Genomic DNA, 14,917 nt, shown 5'->3' with positions numbered 1-14,917 from the left:
AACACCAGCCATGAACGGTTAAATAGATTTGAGTGAGTTACTTAAACAGATGCCATGGATGTGAAAATAATTGTCTGGGAAGCCTGTGCCTGCCAGGTCGCCAAGTAATCCTCACACGTCCTGTGACTCAAAGCCAGCCAGAAGGAGTGTTTTCTCCCTGCTGCTCAGTTGGAAATATTTTAAGGGAAGGCACCGTAGTTGCTGATGTCTTGTGTCCCTCCATCTGTCCGTGTGGTCCTGTCCCCTTCCTGAGTGGCCAGCTCGGGGCAATGCTCACCCACGCTCACCGCTCGCCATGTGTGTCCCCAGTGATAGCGTCACTGCAGTATATCCCTCAGCCTGAATTGACAGGCAGAAGAGAAAGTACATAGCAGTGAGTTATGTGAAATTGTTTTATAAGATCAAAGGTGGATATGGGTGGGAAAGGACCTTGGAGGTCCCTGCTCCAGTACCCTCAAGCAGCTCCATTAGATCAGGTTGCTCAGGCCTTCATCCAGCCACATGCTGAATATCCTTAAGGATGGAATTCCCACAACCTCTCTGGCTCCAGTGTTTGGCTACCTTCATGATGACAATTTTTTTTCCTAATACCTAATTTGAATTTTGTGTGTCCCAGCTTGGTCCATCACTGCTTGTCCTGTCCCTGTGCACATCCAAGCTTCAGCAAGCAGCTGAAGGTCACCTCCAAGGACCAGCAGGAGGTCTGGCTCCAGCTTCTCTCCACCCTCCTGCTGGGGAGTTGTAGGCAGCAGTAGGAACCCCCTTCGTTTTTCCCTTCCCAGGTGAACAAGCCCAGCTCTCGGACTGTCCCCATCTTCGTGGCAGCCTGTTGTCTCCCACACTCCTGGGTTTTTGTCTGCTTCCCTGTCAGCTTGCCCCAGCCCGTCCAGGTGCAGGGAGTTACTCAGCCCAGGCTGGTTTGTTTCTTTATTAAATACAAGGTCTTTCAAGAATGGGAAAAAAAAATAATTAGTCACTTAAATGAGAACTGCAACTGAAAATGTCCTCTTCCTTTCTCTGCATTTGTGCTTCTTCTCTAGCAAATACATAATTGTACCGCTTCCCCCTGGTGAGGCTGCTGTCTTGGCTTGCCTGGGGTGGATGTATTCGCAGACGTGTTCATTTTCTCCTTTTCCCAATAGTACTGAAGATCTTAGCTCTGAGTCAGAAATGTGTACAACCGTCGACAGAATATGACCTTCCCGGAGCACATTCCCATTCCCATCATCATGATTTTCTAATTATGCCTGTGACTGGCAGCTGAGAGCATACAGCATCAGAGCTACCACAGCCATTGAAATGACTCAGTTAATGTGCGTAGAGTCTATTAAACAAAGTTTTATTTAATTAAGTAAGTCTTGATCTCATCAAAATCAAGAGGGAGCATTAGGGTGGCAGCATTTCTGAGAAATCGTATTTGAATGGGAGGTGGTTTGTACTTTCTTTAGTATCTGGATTTTGAGATACTGCAACGTGGTGGTGTTACTGCTGAGTTTTGGGCTTGGCCAGTCCCACAGCTGGGGCACGGTTATGTCCTTGGCAAGCCAGCTGGGCTGCCACAAGCCCATGGGTGAACACAAGGAGTTTCGTACCACCTAGCCTTTTTGCAGGTGCACAGCATGAAGGGCTGCACAGGCAGAGCACAGATGGGACCCGCGTGCTGGGCACACGTGCTGGGCCCCTCATTCCAGCCCTGCTGCTGTGCTCAGGGGGTCTGGCAGTTTCTGAAGCACAGGGTGGCAAGGGGCACACCTGCACATCTCAGGTCCTTCAAGGACACTCTGGTTTCTGGGATAGGAACCTGGCTGAGATCACAGACTCACAGAGTGGTTTGGGTTGGACGGGACCTTCAGAGATCATCTAGTCCAACCCCCCTGCCATGGGCAGGGACATCTCCCAACTAGATTGGGTTGCTCAAAGCCCCATCCAACCTGACCTCAAACACTTCCAGGGATGGGGCAGCCACAGCTTCAATGGGCAACCTCTGCCAGTGTCTCACCACCCTCATCGTACAACATTTCTTCCCTATGTCCAAGCTAATCCCACCCTCATTCAGTTTAAAACCATTACCCCTTGTCCCGTCAGTGCAGGCCCTGTTCAAAAGTCTCTCTCCCTCTTTCCTACAAGCTGCCTTTATATATTGAACAGCTGCAGTAAGGTCTCTCCAGAGCCGTCTCTTCTCCAGGCTGCACAGCCCCAACTCTCTCAGCCTTTCTGCATAGCAGAGGTGTCCCAGCCCTCAGACCATTTTGGTGACCTCCTCTGGACCCGCTCTAGCAGGTCCAAGTGTATCTTGTGCTGGGGACCCCAGAGCTGGTTGCAGTGCTCTGGGGGGGTCTGAGGAGAGCGGAGGAGAGGGGGAGCATCCCCTCCCTTGACATGCTGGCCACACTGCTGGTGATGCAGCCCAGGAGCTGCTTGGCTTTCTGGGCTGCAAGCCCACATTGCCGGCTGATGTCCCAGTTGTCACCCACCAATATCCCTCACCAATATCGGCCCTCTGCAGGGCTGATAAAGGAGCTTCATTCCGATCCGGGCTGGCAGAGCACAGCTTGGGTCTTGGAGATACTGCTGTAATACAGAGAAGAGTCTTACAAGACACGAGTGCCCAGAGATGTTACAATGGTTGTGCTGTCAGTGGTGGTGATCTCAGCTGATTCCTGGTGTCTGCACATGGGAGGTGAGGGCAGATAGCCCCATGCCAGATCCCATCATTCAGGCAGGGCTCGGAACTTCCCCAGCTGATTTACATCTCTCGAGTGTCGCATATGCTGTAGTTTCCTCCTCTCTCTAGCTGAGTCAATAGTCCTTACAGCCTGGGAAACTCTTGTGAAAGCCCTCACAGTCTTGGAGAGGCGACTCTGGGAGATGCTGAGACTCACCGACAGGCCCTGTGCTCGGCAGGGCTCTTCTCCTGGTGGGAGCCACATGCAGGTCACACAGGCATGCGTGGGATGCCTGTGGGGCCAGGGAGGAAAGGACTTACTTATTCTTGTTTTTATTTGCACCTCCTCTGCCCCTGCCCATTGAAATACAAGAATTGCTTTACACCCTCCCGCCACTGCTGGGCTGCTCAGAGTCATTCCTGAGATGTGGGCTGTGGCACTGAGGGGGTTTCTGGCCACTTCAGCCCCTACTTTTCTGCCAAAAGCAGCAAATTCAGGCTGGGGTGTGAACACACACACACACTGGCTGTTAGTCAGGGGATGCTGGTGGAAGACGTGACCTTTTGTTAATGCCCTGGGGAGGGCTGGCTGTCGTGGCAGGGGCTTGAGAGATCAGCCCGTGGTGAGCAGAAGGGTTTTGGTGTCCAGCAGTGGTTTTCTCTCCACTACAGGAACCAGCACTGTGCATTGTGTATCCCTTCCCTTGCACTTTCTGCAGTGCTGCATATGGGGCAGGTTAGGGTAGGGGGTCCTGCAGAACGGCTCCCCAGCTCCCTGCTTGCCTGACTAGCAGAAGGGTTATTCCCCAGCTCAGGACTGTGAGGAGAATCCAATGCGGTACGTGGGTGGAAGTGCTCCCTGTCTGGAGGTGGGAGTGCTCGCAGCTCTGGTCTCCACGTGCTATGGGGACGGGCAGCAGATTTTAGCCATGTCTCTAAGGTCTGTGTTTGTTTGCTCTTTTCTTTCTGCCCAGAAACGAAGGAAGAGCTGGAAGAGCTGATGTCTGACATAAAGAAGACGGCAAACAAAGTGCGCTCCAAGCTAAAGAGTGAGTATTTGCTAGCGATGCTGCTGTGGGGCTCTGCCTGCTGTGCTCCTGCCCTGCAGCCCCAGGCAGTGAGTACCACAGCTCCCATGCTGGGCTGGGAATGCAGCAGGCAGGCAGCATTGCTGGCCTGGGTCCTGCGCCATTCCCCCAGTGCTCAGCACTTCCCACTAGTCCCCCATGACCAGAAATGCTGTGGGGCCCTGGCTGTCATCTCAACCCTGTGCTGGCAGCAGCTGGTGTTTGACTCGGATCGAGACAGTTTTGGGGTGGTTTGCTCTAGGTAGGAAAAGGCAGGTTACAGAAGCATAGCCCAACCCCGTCTTTGTGTTCACTGGCAACCTGAGCTGGTACTGGGAGGGGTCGCTGAGCTGGGGGAAGGAACAGCTAGAAGTGGCATCTGCTGTTGCTTTGCAGATCACCCGGGGATGGGCGTCACCTTCCCTCCCCCTAGCACCCTCTAGCTGCTTTTATTTGCCCTCTGTGAATTTGCCCACTTGTGCCCTGTTCCCAGAACAGAGGTGAGGGAATGGGCCCACAAGCACCTGGTGGGCTGTGAGCAAATCCCATGCTGCCAGCATTGGCAGGTGTTGGGGGCTCCCATCAAGGCCCGGCTCTGAGCAAACCCACGGCATGGCTAAAGGTTGGGTTGCCAGGGCTGAGTGGTTGAAGAGGTGCTGCTGTGGGACTTGAAAGCCTCCAAGAAGAGCTGGCTCTTCCCAAGTGAGCCAGGTTGGCACAGGCAGCCTAGGCAGGTGCAGCACCAAGGGGTCCCATCTGGAGAGCCATGGTCCCTCTTCCCTGTGTGGCTCTGACTGGGCTGGGTGGTGCTGCTGGCTTTCTGGCAGTGTGTTGGCATGGGGCATGCTGCCCTGGGGCTTGTGCTTCTTGCTGCCCCCATCCAGCTCTCGCTGGGCTGGTCTTACCTTTCCATCCCCAGTGCAGGCTGGATTGCTGGTGGTGCTGCCCCAGGCAGCAATGCCTCCTGCCTGTCCAGGCTACAGTGCTAGTGTAGTGCAGGAGGCACTGCTGTCTCCAGGCATGGGCTCTATGGGGCAGGTGGTGGGGAAGAAAGAGGCTGTTGGGCTTGGGGAAGGTTATCCTGTCTCGTCAGCACTCCCTGTTGTCTTGGCATGCCTCCACCTTGGGCAGTGCAGGGACAGAGTGCGGCCAACGTGACCATTAGTTTCCACCATTGGAAGAGTCAGTCAATCTCTTTGACAAGCAGGGAGTGACAACAACATGACTGTCAGCCCACTGATGGCTGGGGTTGTGCTGGAGCACTTGGATGAGTCCAAAAGCCCAAGATTGGACCCCAGGGGATTCAGGGTGTCAGTGAGCATGGCAGCATCTTGAGGCAGGAGACAGGTCACCCTGGCGTGGCTCAGATTTGCCTGCAGTGGTCTTCGACATCAGCATGGGACTTGGTTGAGATTGTTGCAGAGACCTGGCCGTGTCTGAAAGGTGGGAGAGGAGCTGGTGCTTCCCCCATGGCAGCAACATTCTCCCTAATCCCAGGGTTTTGTGGGAGCTGTGTAGTCGTGGTGGACTTAGATACAGCTGGAGCTGTTTTTCGTCACCGCTGGCGTGACCATGTCCCATGTGTATGCCAGAAGGAGACTTGTACCTCCATTGTCCCCTTGCTGCCCTCTGTCCTCTTGACGTATGATCCCAGCTAAACCCCAGAGGGAGAGCTAGGGGCCAGCTTACCCATTTCATTGACCAGGGGATCCCTTCCCATGGACCAGAGCCCTCCCCGCCCATACTGGGATCTCTGGTGTCCAGGTGGGGACAGGGTTTTTAGCCTGTGCAAAACAAAAATCTTTTTCCATATGTGTTTTGTTCTGTGTTTTTGAAGGGGCTTTGAGAGCCTGAAGGATTGCAGGGCGGGCTCTGATTCCTGTTTCCTTCTTCCAGAAAAGACTCACTGGTATCATATTTACCTGGAGCAACAGATGATTAGTCCTTGTGCTTTGTCCCAAATCGCCTCATGGCCAGCATGATCAATGAAAGAAAACAGTTAAGACTGATCAAAAACACCATCTGCTGACAACAAATTGACTTCTTTAGGACAGGCATTGCTCATGCAGTGGCTAATTCTAATTACCAGCTTCTTGGGAAAATGTGATTTCATTAATTATCATAAATGTACAATGTTTGCCAATACTGTTCCTTGGGAACAGGGAACAATTTATGACAAGTGTGGAGGAAGACCAATTGCTGATGAAATATGCTGGGCAGGCAGCAGCCAGTGTGCTCGCAAGGGGGGGGGGGGGTGCACAGGAGAAGTGCCATGGCCGTCTGGCTGTGTGGGACGGGACCTTTCAGATAAGCTCTAGATACAGACGCTCATTCCAGGAGAGAATAGGATGGAGTGCAGAATTTGTGCCAATGTTCTCCAGCACTTCCCTGGAGCATGCTGTGCTGTTGGACACCCTCTGCCAGCACTGCAAAGGGTTCCCCAGGCCCACAGTCTTCCTTACAGTGCTGCTGCTCTCTGCAAGTTGGTACTGCGGGGCCATCAGTGCTAACCAGCATGCGGCAGAAACACAGATGCCCACCATGGTGGTGGTGTCCTGCGCTCTGCTCTGCTGTACTGGATGGTGATGGGAAGCCACTGGGCAGCTCCAGGGAATGGAAAGCCCCTGGTGCAGGAGGAACCCGTCCCATGCTGGGCTCGTGAGACCTACTGCAACATGGAAGGTGCTGGGGACAGCCAGGCTCAGAGAGCTGTGGAACATCTGCATTGGGAATGGGGTCTTCAGCCAAACTCAAGGGATGCCACCAGCTCACACCTGGTGGTCTACATGGAGACATGTACCTCTGCACACTGGGCCAGCCTGCTGTTGGGAGCTTTCTTCCAGGCTTTTTAAGTCCCTGAATTTAAGTTTTTGAATTAGCATGTCCCGACCTGGTCTTGAGGAACAGATTTGCACTGCCTTGCTCTGTGCCAGACCTCCTGCACTGCAACCCCATGCCCTCTCCCTGTCCAGAGCACGGTGGGACGCTGAGCAGGGCAGTGCTCCTCCCTGCTGTGATTTATGGTCTTTGGGCAAGTGAGGAATTCATCCCACTTAGTTGCACTACTAGGCATAATTAAAGGGGCAAATCTCTGCTTTGCTGCAGAGGACTGTTCAGCAAGATGAAGCGTGCTCTTGCCAGTCTGGTGGGTCTTCCCTGTGCAGGGCTGGGCAGCTGGCAGACCTGCTATTTTTAGGGTCCCTGGAGAAGTCTTGAGCTTTGGTATTTTGCAGAGACATTTTAGCTCTGGGTTTCCTCCTCCTGCCTAGCAGGGGAGAACAGCACTCCATTTTGTTTGAATACTGGAAAGTGTGGAGATCAGACCTGAGCATTACATCAATTTTGTATTGAAATCCTCATTCACCAGCCTGGGGGTGATGGGTACTGCCCTCAACAGCACCAAGTCTTGGCCAGTGGCCAGGCACTGAGTGCTTTGCAGTAATGAAACAGGGCTTTGCTGCCAGTCCAGGCTAAATTGCAGGCTAGAGTCAGGAGCTCAGGACTGCTCAGTGACAGACGCTCCTCGATTCACAGGCTTCAGTCTTTTACAGTCCCTTTGCCAAACAATCCCTTTTCCTTCTCTAAACAGCATGAAATAATCTGTGTCCTTCTTCCCCAACCAGGTATTGAGCAGAGTATTGAACAAGAGGAAGGACTGAACAGGTCATCTGCTGACCTGCGGATAAGGAAAACTCAGGTGAGTCTCTGCCCTGTGGCACTGGGGAGGGGAGGATGAGAAGCAGCTGGAGGCAGTTGTGGGGTCCCGGGAGGTGATGGGAGAGGAGGGCTTGCTTGGCTTTAGAGCAGTTAAGCTCTGGTGTGCAAATACTGGGCAAAGTAATGCAGCACATTTCCGAATAGATCAGTGAAAAAGCCAGCCTGAAAGACCTGTGACATAAGTAGGTGCAGAGGGAGCTGTGGAGGGGAGGGCAGTGTGCATCAGCTTCATCCTTGTGTGCAAGTTTGGGCGTCTGCATGGACAAACAGGCGGGTGGGTTTGTGCACATCCATGTTAAGCATCTCACTAAAGGTGATTTTGACTGGAGCAAAAATACCCTCTGAAGTGCCAGCTTTGGGGGGAGAACATTTGCCTGCAATGTGTTCAGAAACCTGAAGTCTCTGTGTGTTTCTGCAATACCTGGAAGGATGCTTGAGCTGCTCGTAAACGAGACCAAGGCTTACTGATGCAGCTGGGTAACTCACCTAAAATTTCACTTAATCTAAGAAGACGGGTGGTCTTTCAGCGAGTACTGTGCAGGCCTGCAGCCTGCTGGAAATGTTCTTCCCTGTTGGGGCTGTGGTTGCCCCTCCACCGGGCATCGATCCGGCTTTGCAGTCCAGGAAATGTTAGACCCTTGAAGGGCTGTCACAACTCTTCCTCTTGTTCCCATGAAACAACCAATAACTAGCATCTTCTTTTGATGGGCTTCTTAGCAGAGTTATCCAGGGGTAGAGGTAGAGATGGGGTGCACCTCCCTCTCCTTGGCCCAGGTGGTCCTCAGGCTGCGTTATGCTCAGTTGTGATGAATAGTCATGCTGTTCACACTTCTGTCTGCAGCCAAGGTGGGGCAGAGCATGTTGGCTCTACCAGAGATGGAGATTGAGGGACGTGGGGCTTGTCTGTGGGTCCAACAGCACTCACTAGAAACTAGAAGTCACCGACCCTGCTTCCAGCTGGAGGTTGGGCTGCATGACCTCCTGAAGTCCCTTCCAGCCTGAATTATCCTACAATTCTAACTCCCCTCCCACCCCCCCAAAGTCAAGAAATAGCTTAGAAATATTTGATGAAGGAAGTTTTGGAGTGTCTTGTAGTGAGGCTTTTCTCTCTCAGGAGCAGCTGATTGCAGTGGGAAGCTCTGCTGCAGATGTCCCTGCTGGGCACTGCTTGGGTCCTGGCCTGAGGCAGCTGGAAAGCGAGGACAGGTCACAGACATCTCTCTGATGTCCACGGTGGGTGCTAGTGGGAAGACTTTGAGAACACCAACTGTCAATGGGGTTGTGGCAAGGCCAGTGACTTGGCAGAAAGTGCCAAAAGAAAATTTCCTTGGGGAGGCAGCAGGCAGGCATGACCTGGGAAGGCAGTGCAAAGCACCAGGGGAGTGCCGAGGAAAGGGATGCTGAGGGGGAGCTGGGGACAGGGGAGGTAACTGAGCTTCATACACCCCTCATACAGCCTGCAAAATCTTCACAGATCTCAGGTTAACTCAGAAGCATTTGACTGCTGATGACCTGAGGTCTCATAAGACAAGGTTACCCATGGTCTCCAGCTGCTTTTGAAACTAGGGCTTCAGTTCCTAAAGAATCTGTACTTTGTGAAAATAGGACATGGGGTTTTTAGTCATTTTCTGAAGTCAGAGCTATGTGTTGGACATCCCAGGATTGCAGAGTATGTCAGGGTGGAGACAGGAGAGACCAAGGCCATGGCTCTAGTGGCCTCTGTTGGATCAGCCAGCAGTGCAAATTTATCCAGATCAGGCATAGGCACGCCACGGCACCTTGGCCCCAGCATATGTGCAAGACTTCGTGCTGACTGGAGTGGGAGAGTAGGTGGCACCTGACATTGTACCCACAAACACTTTATTAACTCCAGGTCTTAGAGGAAAGTGGATCCAAAAAAAGTGAATTTGTGCTGGGTTGGCATCTTGTGTTGTGTGACCATGGCATTTTTTTATTGAGTCTGTCCATTGTCAGCTATGGCCTGAGCTCTAAAAGCTGAATTGGTTTAGCTTGATGAAAAGGCACTAGACAGAGGTGATTACTCGTCTCCACAAAGTGTACAAAGCAAAGAAGTGTTTCATTTAGAGGTGCTATAACTTGGCCATACTACTCAGTAATGGGCTGAAAATGTGCATTAATTCTCATGAGGAAGTGATTGTTAAAGAACATGATGTTTTATGGCTTTGGATCCTCCATCTGCCAGAAGGAAAACCAGAGGCTTGATTGCATGAACTGTTTGATGAGAGCTTTTCCCATCATCTGTGTATCACCCTCGATGGAGCAGCTCCCTCCAAGGCTTTTCTAGAGAGGTGTTGTGTTGGCTTTGTGGTGTTGCCCCAGGCCATGGGTGCAGTGGGGAAGCACGTCCATAGAGGCCTTCTCAAGTGTGGGGTTTGACCTGGCTTCTCCCTCCCGTACTGCTGCCTTTGGGGATACCAGGGTGTTACTCCAGCAGACCTGAGCTGAGGATGGGTGAACCTGCCCCTGCTGTACAAGGGTGATTAGGTCCTGATGGCAGGATCAGGCCATCCACTGACAGTTGTGTGCCTAAGCCATGGCTGACTCCTGGGTGCTGCTGCACCCTGCCATGGGATCTGACTTTAGCACTGTCCCCTCTACAGCTGCCTGGACTAAAGCCACTGGCTCATGTATAGGCTGAAAGAGTCACTTCTGTCCTGCAAAATACCGTGCATCAGGCTGTTGTGGGGGTCTCGCTGGGGTGACCCCAGGTTCCTGCTCAGACCACAGGTCCCCTCGTCTCCAACTTCCCACGCGTGGTTCATGGTTCTCTGGACTGTTCTCTGTGCTCTGCAGTGTTCATTTGCTTGGTCCTTGCTACAGAGGTCTTGTTGAAATGTTTACGGCTTGGGAAATGGCACAAGCATTTCTTTGCCCTCTCACTTTGTGCTTCAAAAGCGGTGAGTCTGGGGACCGCTGCTCACGAGTGTGTGTTTCCTATAGGAAGAGGTGAGAAACAGTTAGATAAATTGAATGGGAAGTGTACACATGGAAGCAGCAGAGGGAATGACAGAAGAAGGGATACAAGACTGGCGTGGGTTGATGGCACCTAACCCAAAAAGTCACTGAGATGCCAGCATGGATAAATGCAGCTTCTAAGAAGGCTTAGGATGGAAAACCATTTGGCAGCTTACTCCAGGACAGGAGTTAGAGGACCTCTGAAGGTCCCATGCAATTTAAATCATTCCATAATTGTAAATCAGCTGTGTTGCCTAATGACCCTGAGGCAGGAAAGGTCAGTGGAGTGGAAGATCAGTGTAGCTGGCAGGTCCTGGTGAGCACAAAAGGTGCATCCCAAACACCTCTGTGGCCAGCAGTGACAAAGAGCCCAGGAGATGAGGGAGACCTGTAGGACGTGTCACACACAAGCGCTGCTGGCCATGTGTCTTGTGGTGCATGTGAGTTTGGGGCACAAGAAAATGAGTGAATCCAGGAGGGAGTGAAACCAGCTTTATTTTAAATTTTTTTTTATTGAATAAATCGCCTTCCTGTTCAGTGCAGTCTCATGCTAAGCTTTGCTAGCTCAGTTGCAGCACTCTGGTGCTGAGCTTCTTTGGTTCATGTGTGTGTTTTAAGCAGCCTTGCCTGTCCCGGCTCAGTCATGGGCTTGTGCGGTGAGAGGTCAGCCAGGCTGGAGACATTTCCCCAGGGGCGAGGCACACTGTGGTGGTCAGGCAGACCATCTGCATTGCCAGAGACTGTGTTGAGGGCATGCATGTTGGGTCCAGGGCACCTGCAGGATGGCTGCATGGTTGGTGCAGGGCTATGAGCAATGTCTCGTTATCGTAGCTTCTTAAAATGAGCCTTCTCTGGGCTGAAGCTTTGTCTTCTGCCCCACAATGCAGGGTTGCTGTGTAGTTTTTACTTCGTGTTGGCCAACCTTCTGGTGGTCCTTTGGTGAGAGAGCACCTAGCAAGATGCAGTCATTGCTCCAGCAGTGGAATCTGTGTCTGCATTGCTGCAGGGCGAGCTCCAGTGCCTTGTCCTCACTGGTTGTACTGGAGGATGTGGAGGAAAACAAGATGTCTCAGAGCAGAGAAGCAAGGCCTTGTTCTGCAGCAATGGTTGTATTTTAGCAAACAATTAAACTGATAAAGGCAACGGGAGCTGCCGGCATTGCTCTTCAGCACCCAGGGGTGGGGATCCAGGCATGGATCTGTTGCTTTCGCAGCAGGTCTACACACAAGTACAGCTCAGTAAAAATCCTACTTTCTCTAAGTGCTCTGCAGTGAGGCCAGAGGAATTTGGGTGTTTATAGTTTATCTCCTTTTCAGTCTGGGAAGCCACTAGAGTAGTCTGCTCTCCCATGCCGCAGTCAGTGCTGAATCAATACATGGGTGACGTTAACTGATCACCTCTGCAGAGGCAGCTTCCAGCTCGGAGCCCAGTGTTCTCCCGGCCCTGCACAAGTGGTGAGAGGCTGTCGTGGCTGAGCCTGAGGCAGTGGGGAAACAGCCCTCTGCAAAACTGGGGCAAGAGAAAGGTTTGTCTCTAGAGCAAGTGGAAAGGAGAATTGCTGGGGCATAGCAAAGCCAAAGCAAAGGAAGGTGCAAGAGCAAAGCAGGACAGCAGCAAGTCCCTCTGCAGGCTAGCTCTCCTTGTCCCTCCCCAGAGGGATCCTGGCACAGGCAGAGCTCTACTCTAGCTGGGCAGTGTTGGGGAGAGTCAGAAGATCTCTTCCCAGAAAAAACCCTCTCCTTTACCACTCCAGAGACATTGCTGTGTGCTGACAGCAGTGCTGTGAAACCCCCACCGGGCTTTCCACTCTGCTGTGGTCTGCTCTGTGCTCTTCAGGAGCTGTTTGCCATCTCAAATGCATGTGCTGGGTGGCAGTGGCAGGGAGGGGGAGAGCAGGGAGGTGGCAATCCAAGGTGGCTGTCCTTGGTGTTGGCTGTGGTGTGCCCATGTTTCCCAGGCAAAGGCGTTACTTCTGCAGTCTCCGAGGAAACTAGAGGTGCCCACAAGTTGGTGCTGTGTAGCCCAGGGCCATGAATTTCAGCATGGTTTAGATTTGCACCATGTTTGAAGGTCTGTGGTTCAGACATCATCCTGGCACATGGGAGAGTGAGGCTCAGGGCTCTGCTCCACCGTAGTCATGGAATGGTTTGGGTTAGAAGGGACCTTCAAAGATCATCTAGTCCAATCCCCCTGCCTGATGTTCCACTAGATCAGGTTGCTCAAAACCCTATCCAACCTGACTTTGAACACTTCAGGGATGGGACAGCCACAGCTTCAATGGGCAACTCTGCCAGTGTCTCACCACCCTCATCGTACAACATTTCTTCCCTATGTCCAAGCTAATCCCACCCTCATTCAGTTTAAAACCATTGCCCCTTGTCCTGTCAGTGCAGGCCCTGGTCAAAAGTCTTTCTCCATCTTTCCTACAAGCTGCCTTTATATATTGAACAGCTGCAGTAAGGTCTCCCCAGAGCCGTCTCTTCTCCAGGCTGAACAACCCCAACTCTCTCGGCCATGGACCACTCAGTCAAGGAAGTGGGAGTTTTTTCTCATAATTTGGGCATTTCTTAACATTTCTCTAGGCTCTGCAGGAAATCAGGGGAGAGGAGCTACTCAAGGCTGCAGCTTGGAACCCCTGCATTGGGAGGCTGAGATGGGCGATGTAGCACACTGCTCCACTTTTGGGGCTTTTGTTTCTGACCTGTGTGGTCTCTGACTCCGGGCTCCTGCAGCTGTTCATCTTCCCAGGGATGCCAACCCCATGCTGGGACCCCGTGCCCAGCATGCATGCTTGTGTGTGCAGGACGGACTGAAGGCTGGGAGGTGAGCTGGGCACAGAGCAGTGTTGTCCCAAGGGTTGCATTGTTGGCTTCCCTTGTCACGGCACACTTTGGGTAAGAGGAGCTGACAGCTCTGTCAGGGCTGGCAAGCAGCGCTGCCAGGCTGTGTGTGCCTGATGGGTGAACTGTACTGATGCGACTGTTGTCACTGTCACATGGGGAACAGTGTGGGGTGACCTTGCGTTAAGGCAGTTTTCTTACTGGAACATACCATTAGTGTGAAAACATCCCTGGTCGTTGCTTGTGTTGCTTTTGTCCCGGTACCCAGTGTGCTGCTGGTGTGATTTTGAATTTTTGGTGCCATGGGACAGATCCTCAGTGGGGGCACTGCATTGCAGTGGAGCTATTGCAGCTGGCGTTGACTGTGTTTGTAGCACAGACGTCCCCCTTGGACTCCCGGCCATCCAGGGACAAGCAATGGCCCAAATAGAAATCTGGTACTCAGGTTTGTTCCTTGTCGTAGGATCACAGCACATTGGTGAAATGGGAGCTCAGGAGATCCCAGCTCCTGCCACAGAGCAGTGCTGGTTGCATCAGGTTGCTCATAGCCTGTCCAGCTGCATTCTCGGTATCTAGAAGGATGGAGATGCCATAGGCATCAGTCCATGGGTCCTCTGGGCCACGGTCCAGTGTTTGACCGCCCTTATGATGATGTTTTCGCCTTTAATATTTAACTGGAATTCCCTGTGTCCCAGCTTGGTCCATTGTCTCTTGTCCTGCCCCTGTGCACCTTCAAGAAGAGTCTGGCTCCACCTTTTCATTCTCCCACTGGGTCTTTGTAGGCAGCAATAAGATCCCCCTGACAGCTTTGTCACCTTCAGCTGACGAAACCCTGCTTCTCTCAGCCTGTCCTCATTTGTCCTGTGCTCCAGCCCAGAACACCTTGGTGACCTCAGCTGGCTTCACTCCCACACCATGTGTTTTGGGGAGCCCCAAGCAGAACATGGCACTTTTTAGTTGTGGTCCCACAAGTGCTAGGTGGAAGTGAACAATCCCTGTCCCCAGCCCACTGGCTGTCCTGCTTACCCAGCCCACGATGAGTTTTACCTTCACTGCTGACTCCTGGCCAGCCTGACATCCATGAGGACTCCAGGAGCTCTAGATGCTTTCTGGCCAGCTGGCACCCAGCCTGTGCTGTGATGTGCATCCTGTCCCCAGCGGAGGACACTGCATTTGCCTTTGAGCTTCATGAGAGCCCCCCTTTCTCCAGACTGTTGAGGTCCCTCTGAATAACAGCCCTGTCTTCTATCGCTCTCCCCAGTTTGGTGTCTTCTGCAAACCTGCTGAAAGTGCACTCCACTCCACCATCATGGGTTACTGGTGAAGATGTTTAATGGTATTTTCAGACCCAGCATCACTCACTGAGGGGTTACCATTAGGAACTGGCCACTGCTTGGACTTGTATCACTGATCACAACCTGACAGGCCAGACAATTTTCCACTAACCTTATCCAACCTGTGTCCTATCAAAATTGGCTATAAGGATATGGTGGGAGTCTGTGTCAAAGGCCTTAAAATCAGGGTGTGCACCATTCGCTGCTCTCCTTTTACCTGCACAGCTAGTTATCTCCTCACAGAAGGCCATCAGGATGGCACAGCATGATTTGCCCCCAGTAAATCCATGCTGGCTGTTTCCAATTACCTTCTTGTCC

At 52.4% G+C, this 14,917-nt stretch overlaps 1 protein-coding gene across 1 annotated transcript in view; it reads left to right on the top strand.

Annotated features, from left to right (window-relative positions):
• STX1A (syntaxin 1A (brain)) overlaps nt 1-14,917 on the top strand; it is a 72,800-nt gene that overhangs the window by 41,899 nt on the left and 15,984 nt on the right. Inside the window, exons 3-4 of the mRNA XM_010570077.1 lie at nt 3,640-3,714; nt 7,356-7,429. Of these exons, the coding sequence (XP_010568379.1) occupies nt 3,640-3,714; nt 7,356-7,429 (149 nt within the window). The remainder of the gene's footprint in view (nt 1-3,639; nt 3,715-7,355; nt 7,430-14,917) is intronic.

This window comes from Haliaeetus leucocephalus, unplaced genomic scaffold, assembly GCF_000737465.1.
Source record: "Haliaeetus leucocephalus isolate CR32 unplaced genomic scaffold, Haliaeetus_leucocephalus-4.0 Scaffold285, whole genome shotgun sequence".
NCBI lineage: Eukaryota > Metazoa > Chordata > Aves > Accipitriformes > Accipitridae > Haliaeetus > Haliaeetus leucocephalus.
The sequence above is the reverse complement of the archived record's forward strand: the minus strand, read 5'-3'. Positions and strand labels throughout refer to the sequence as shown.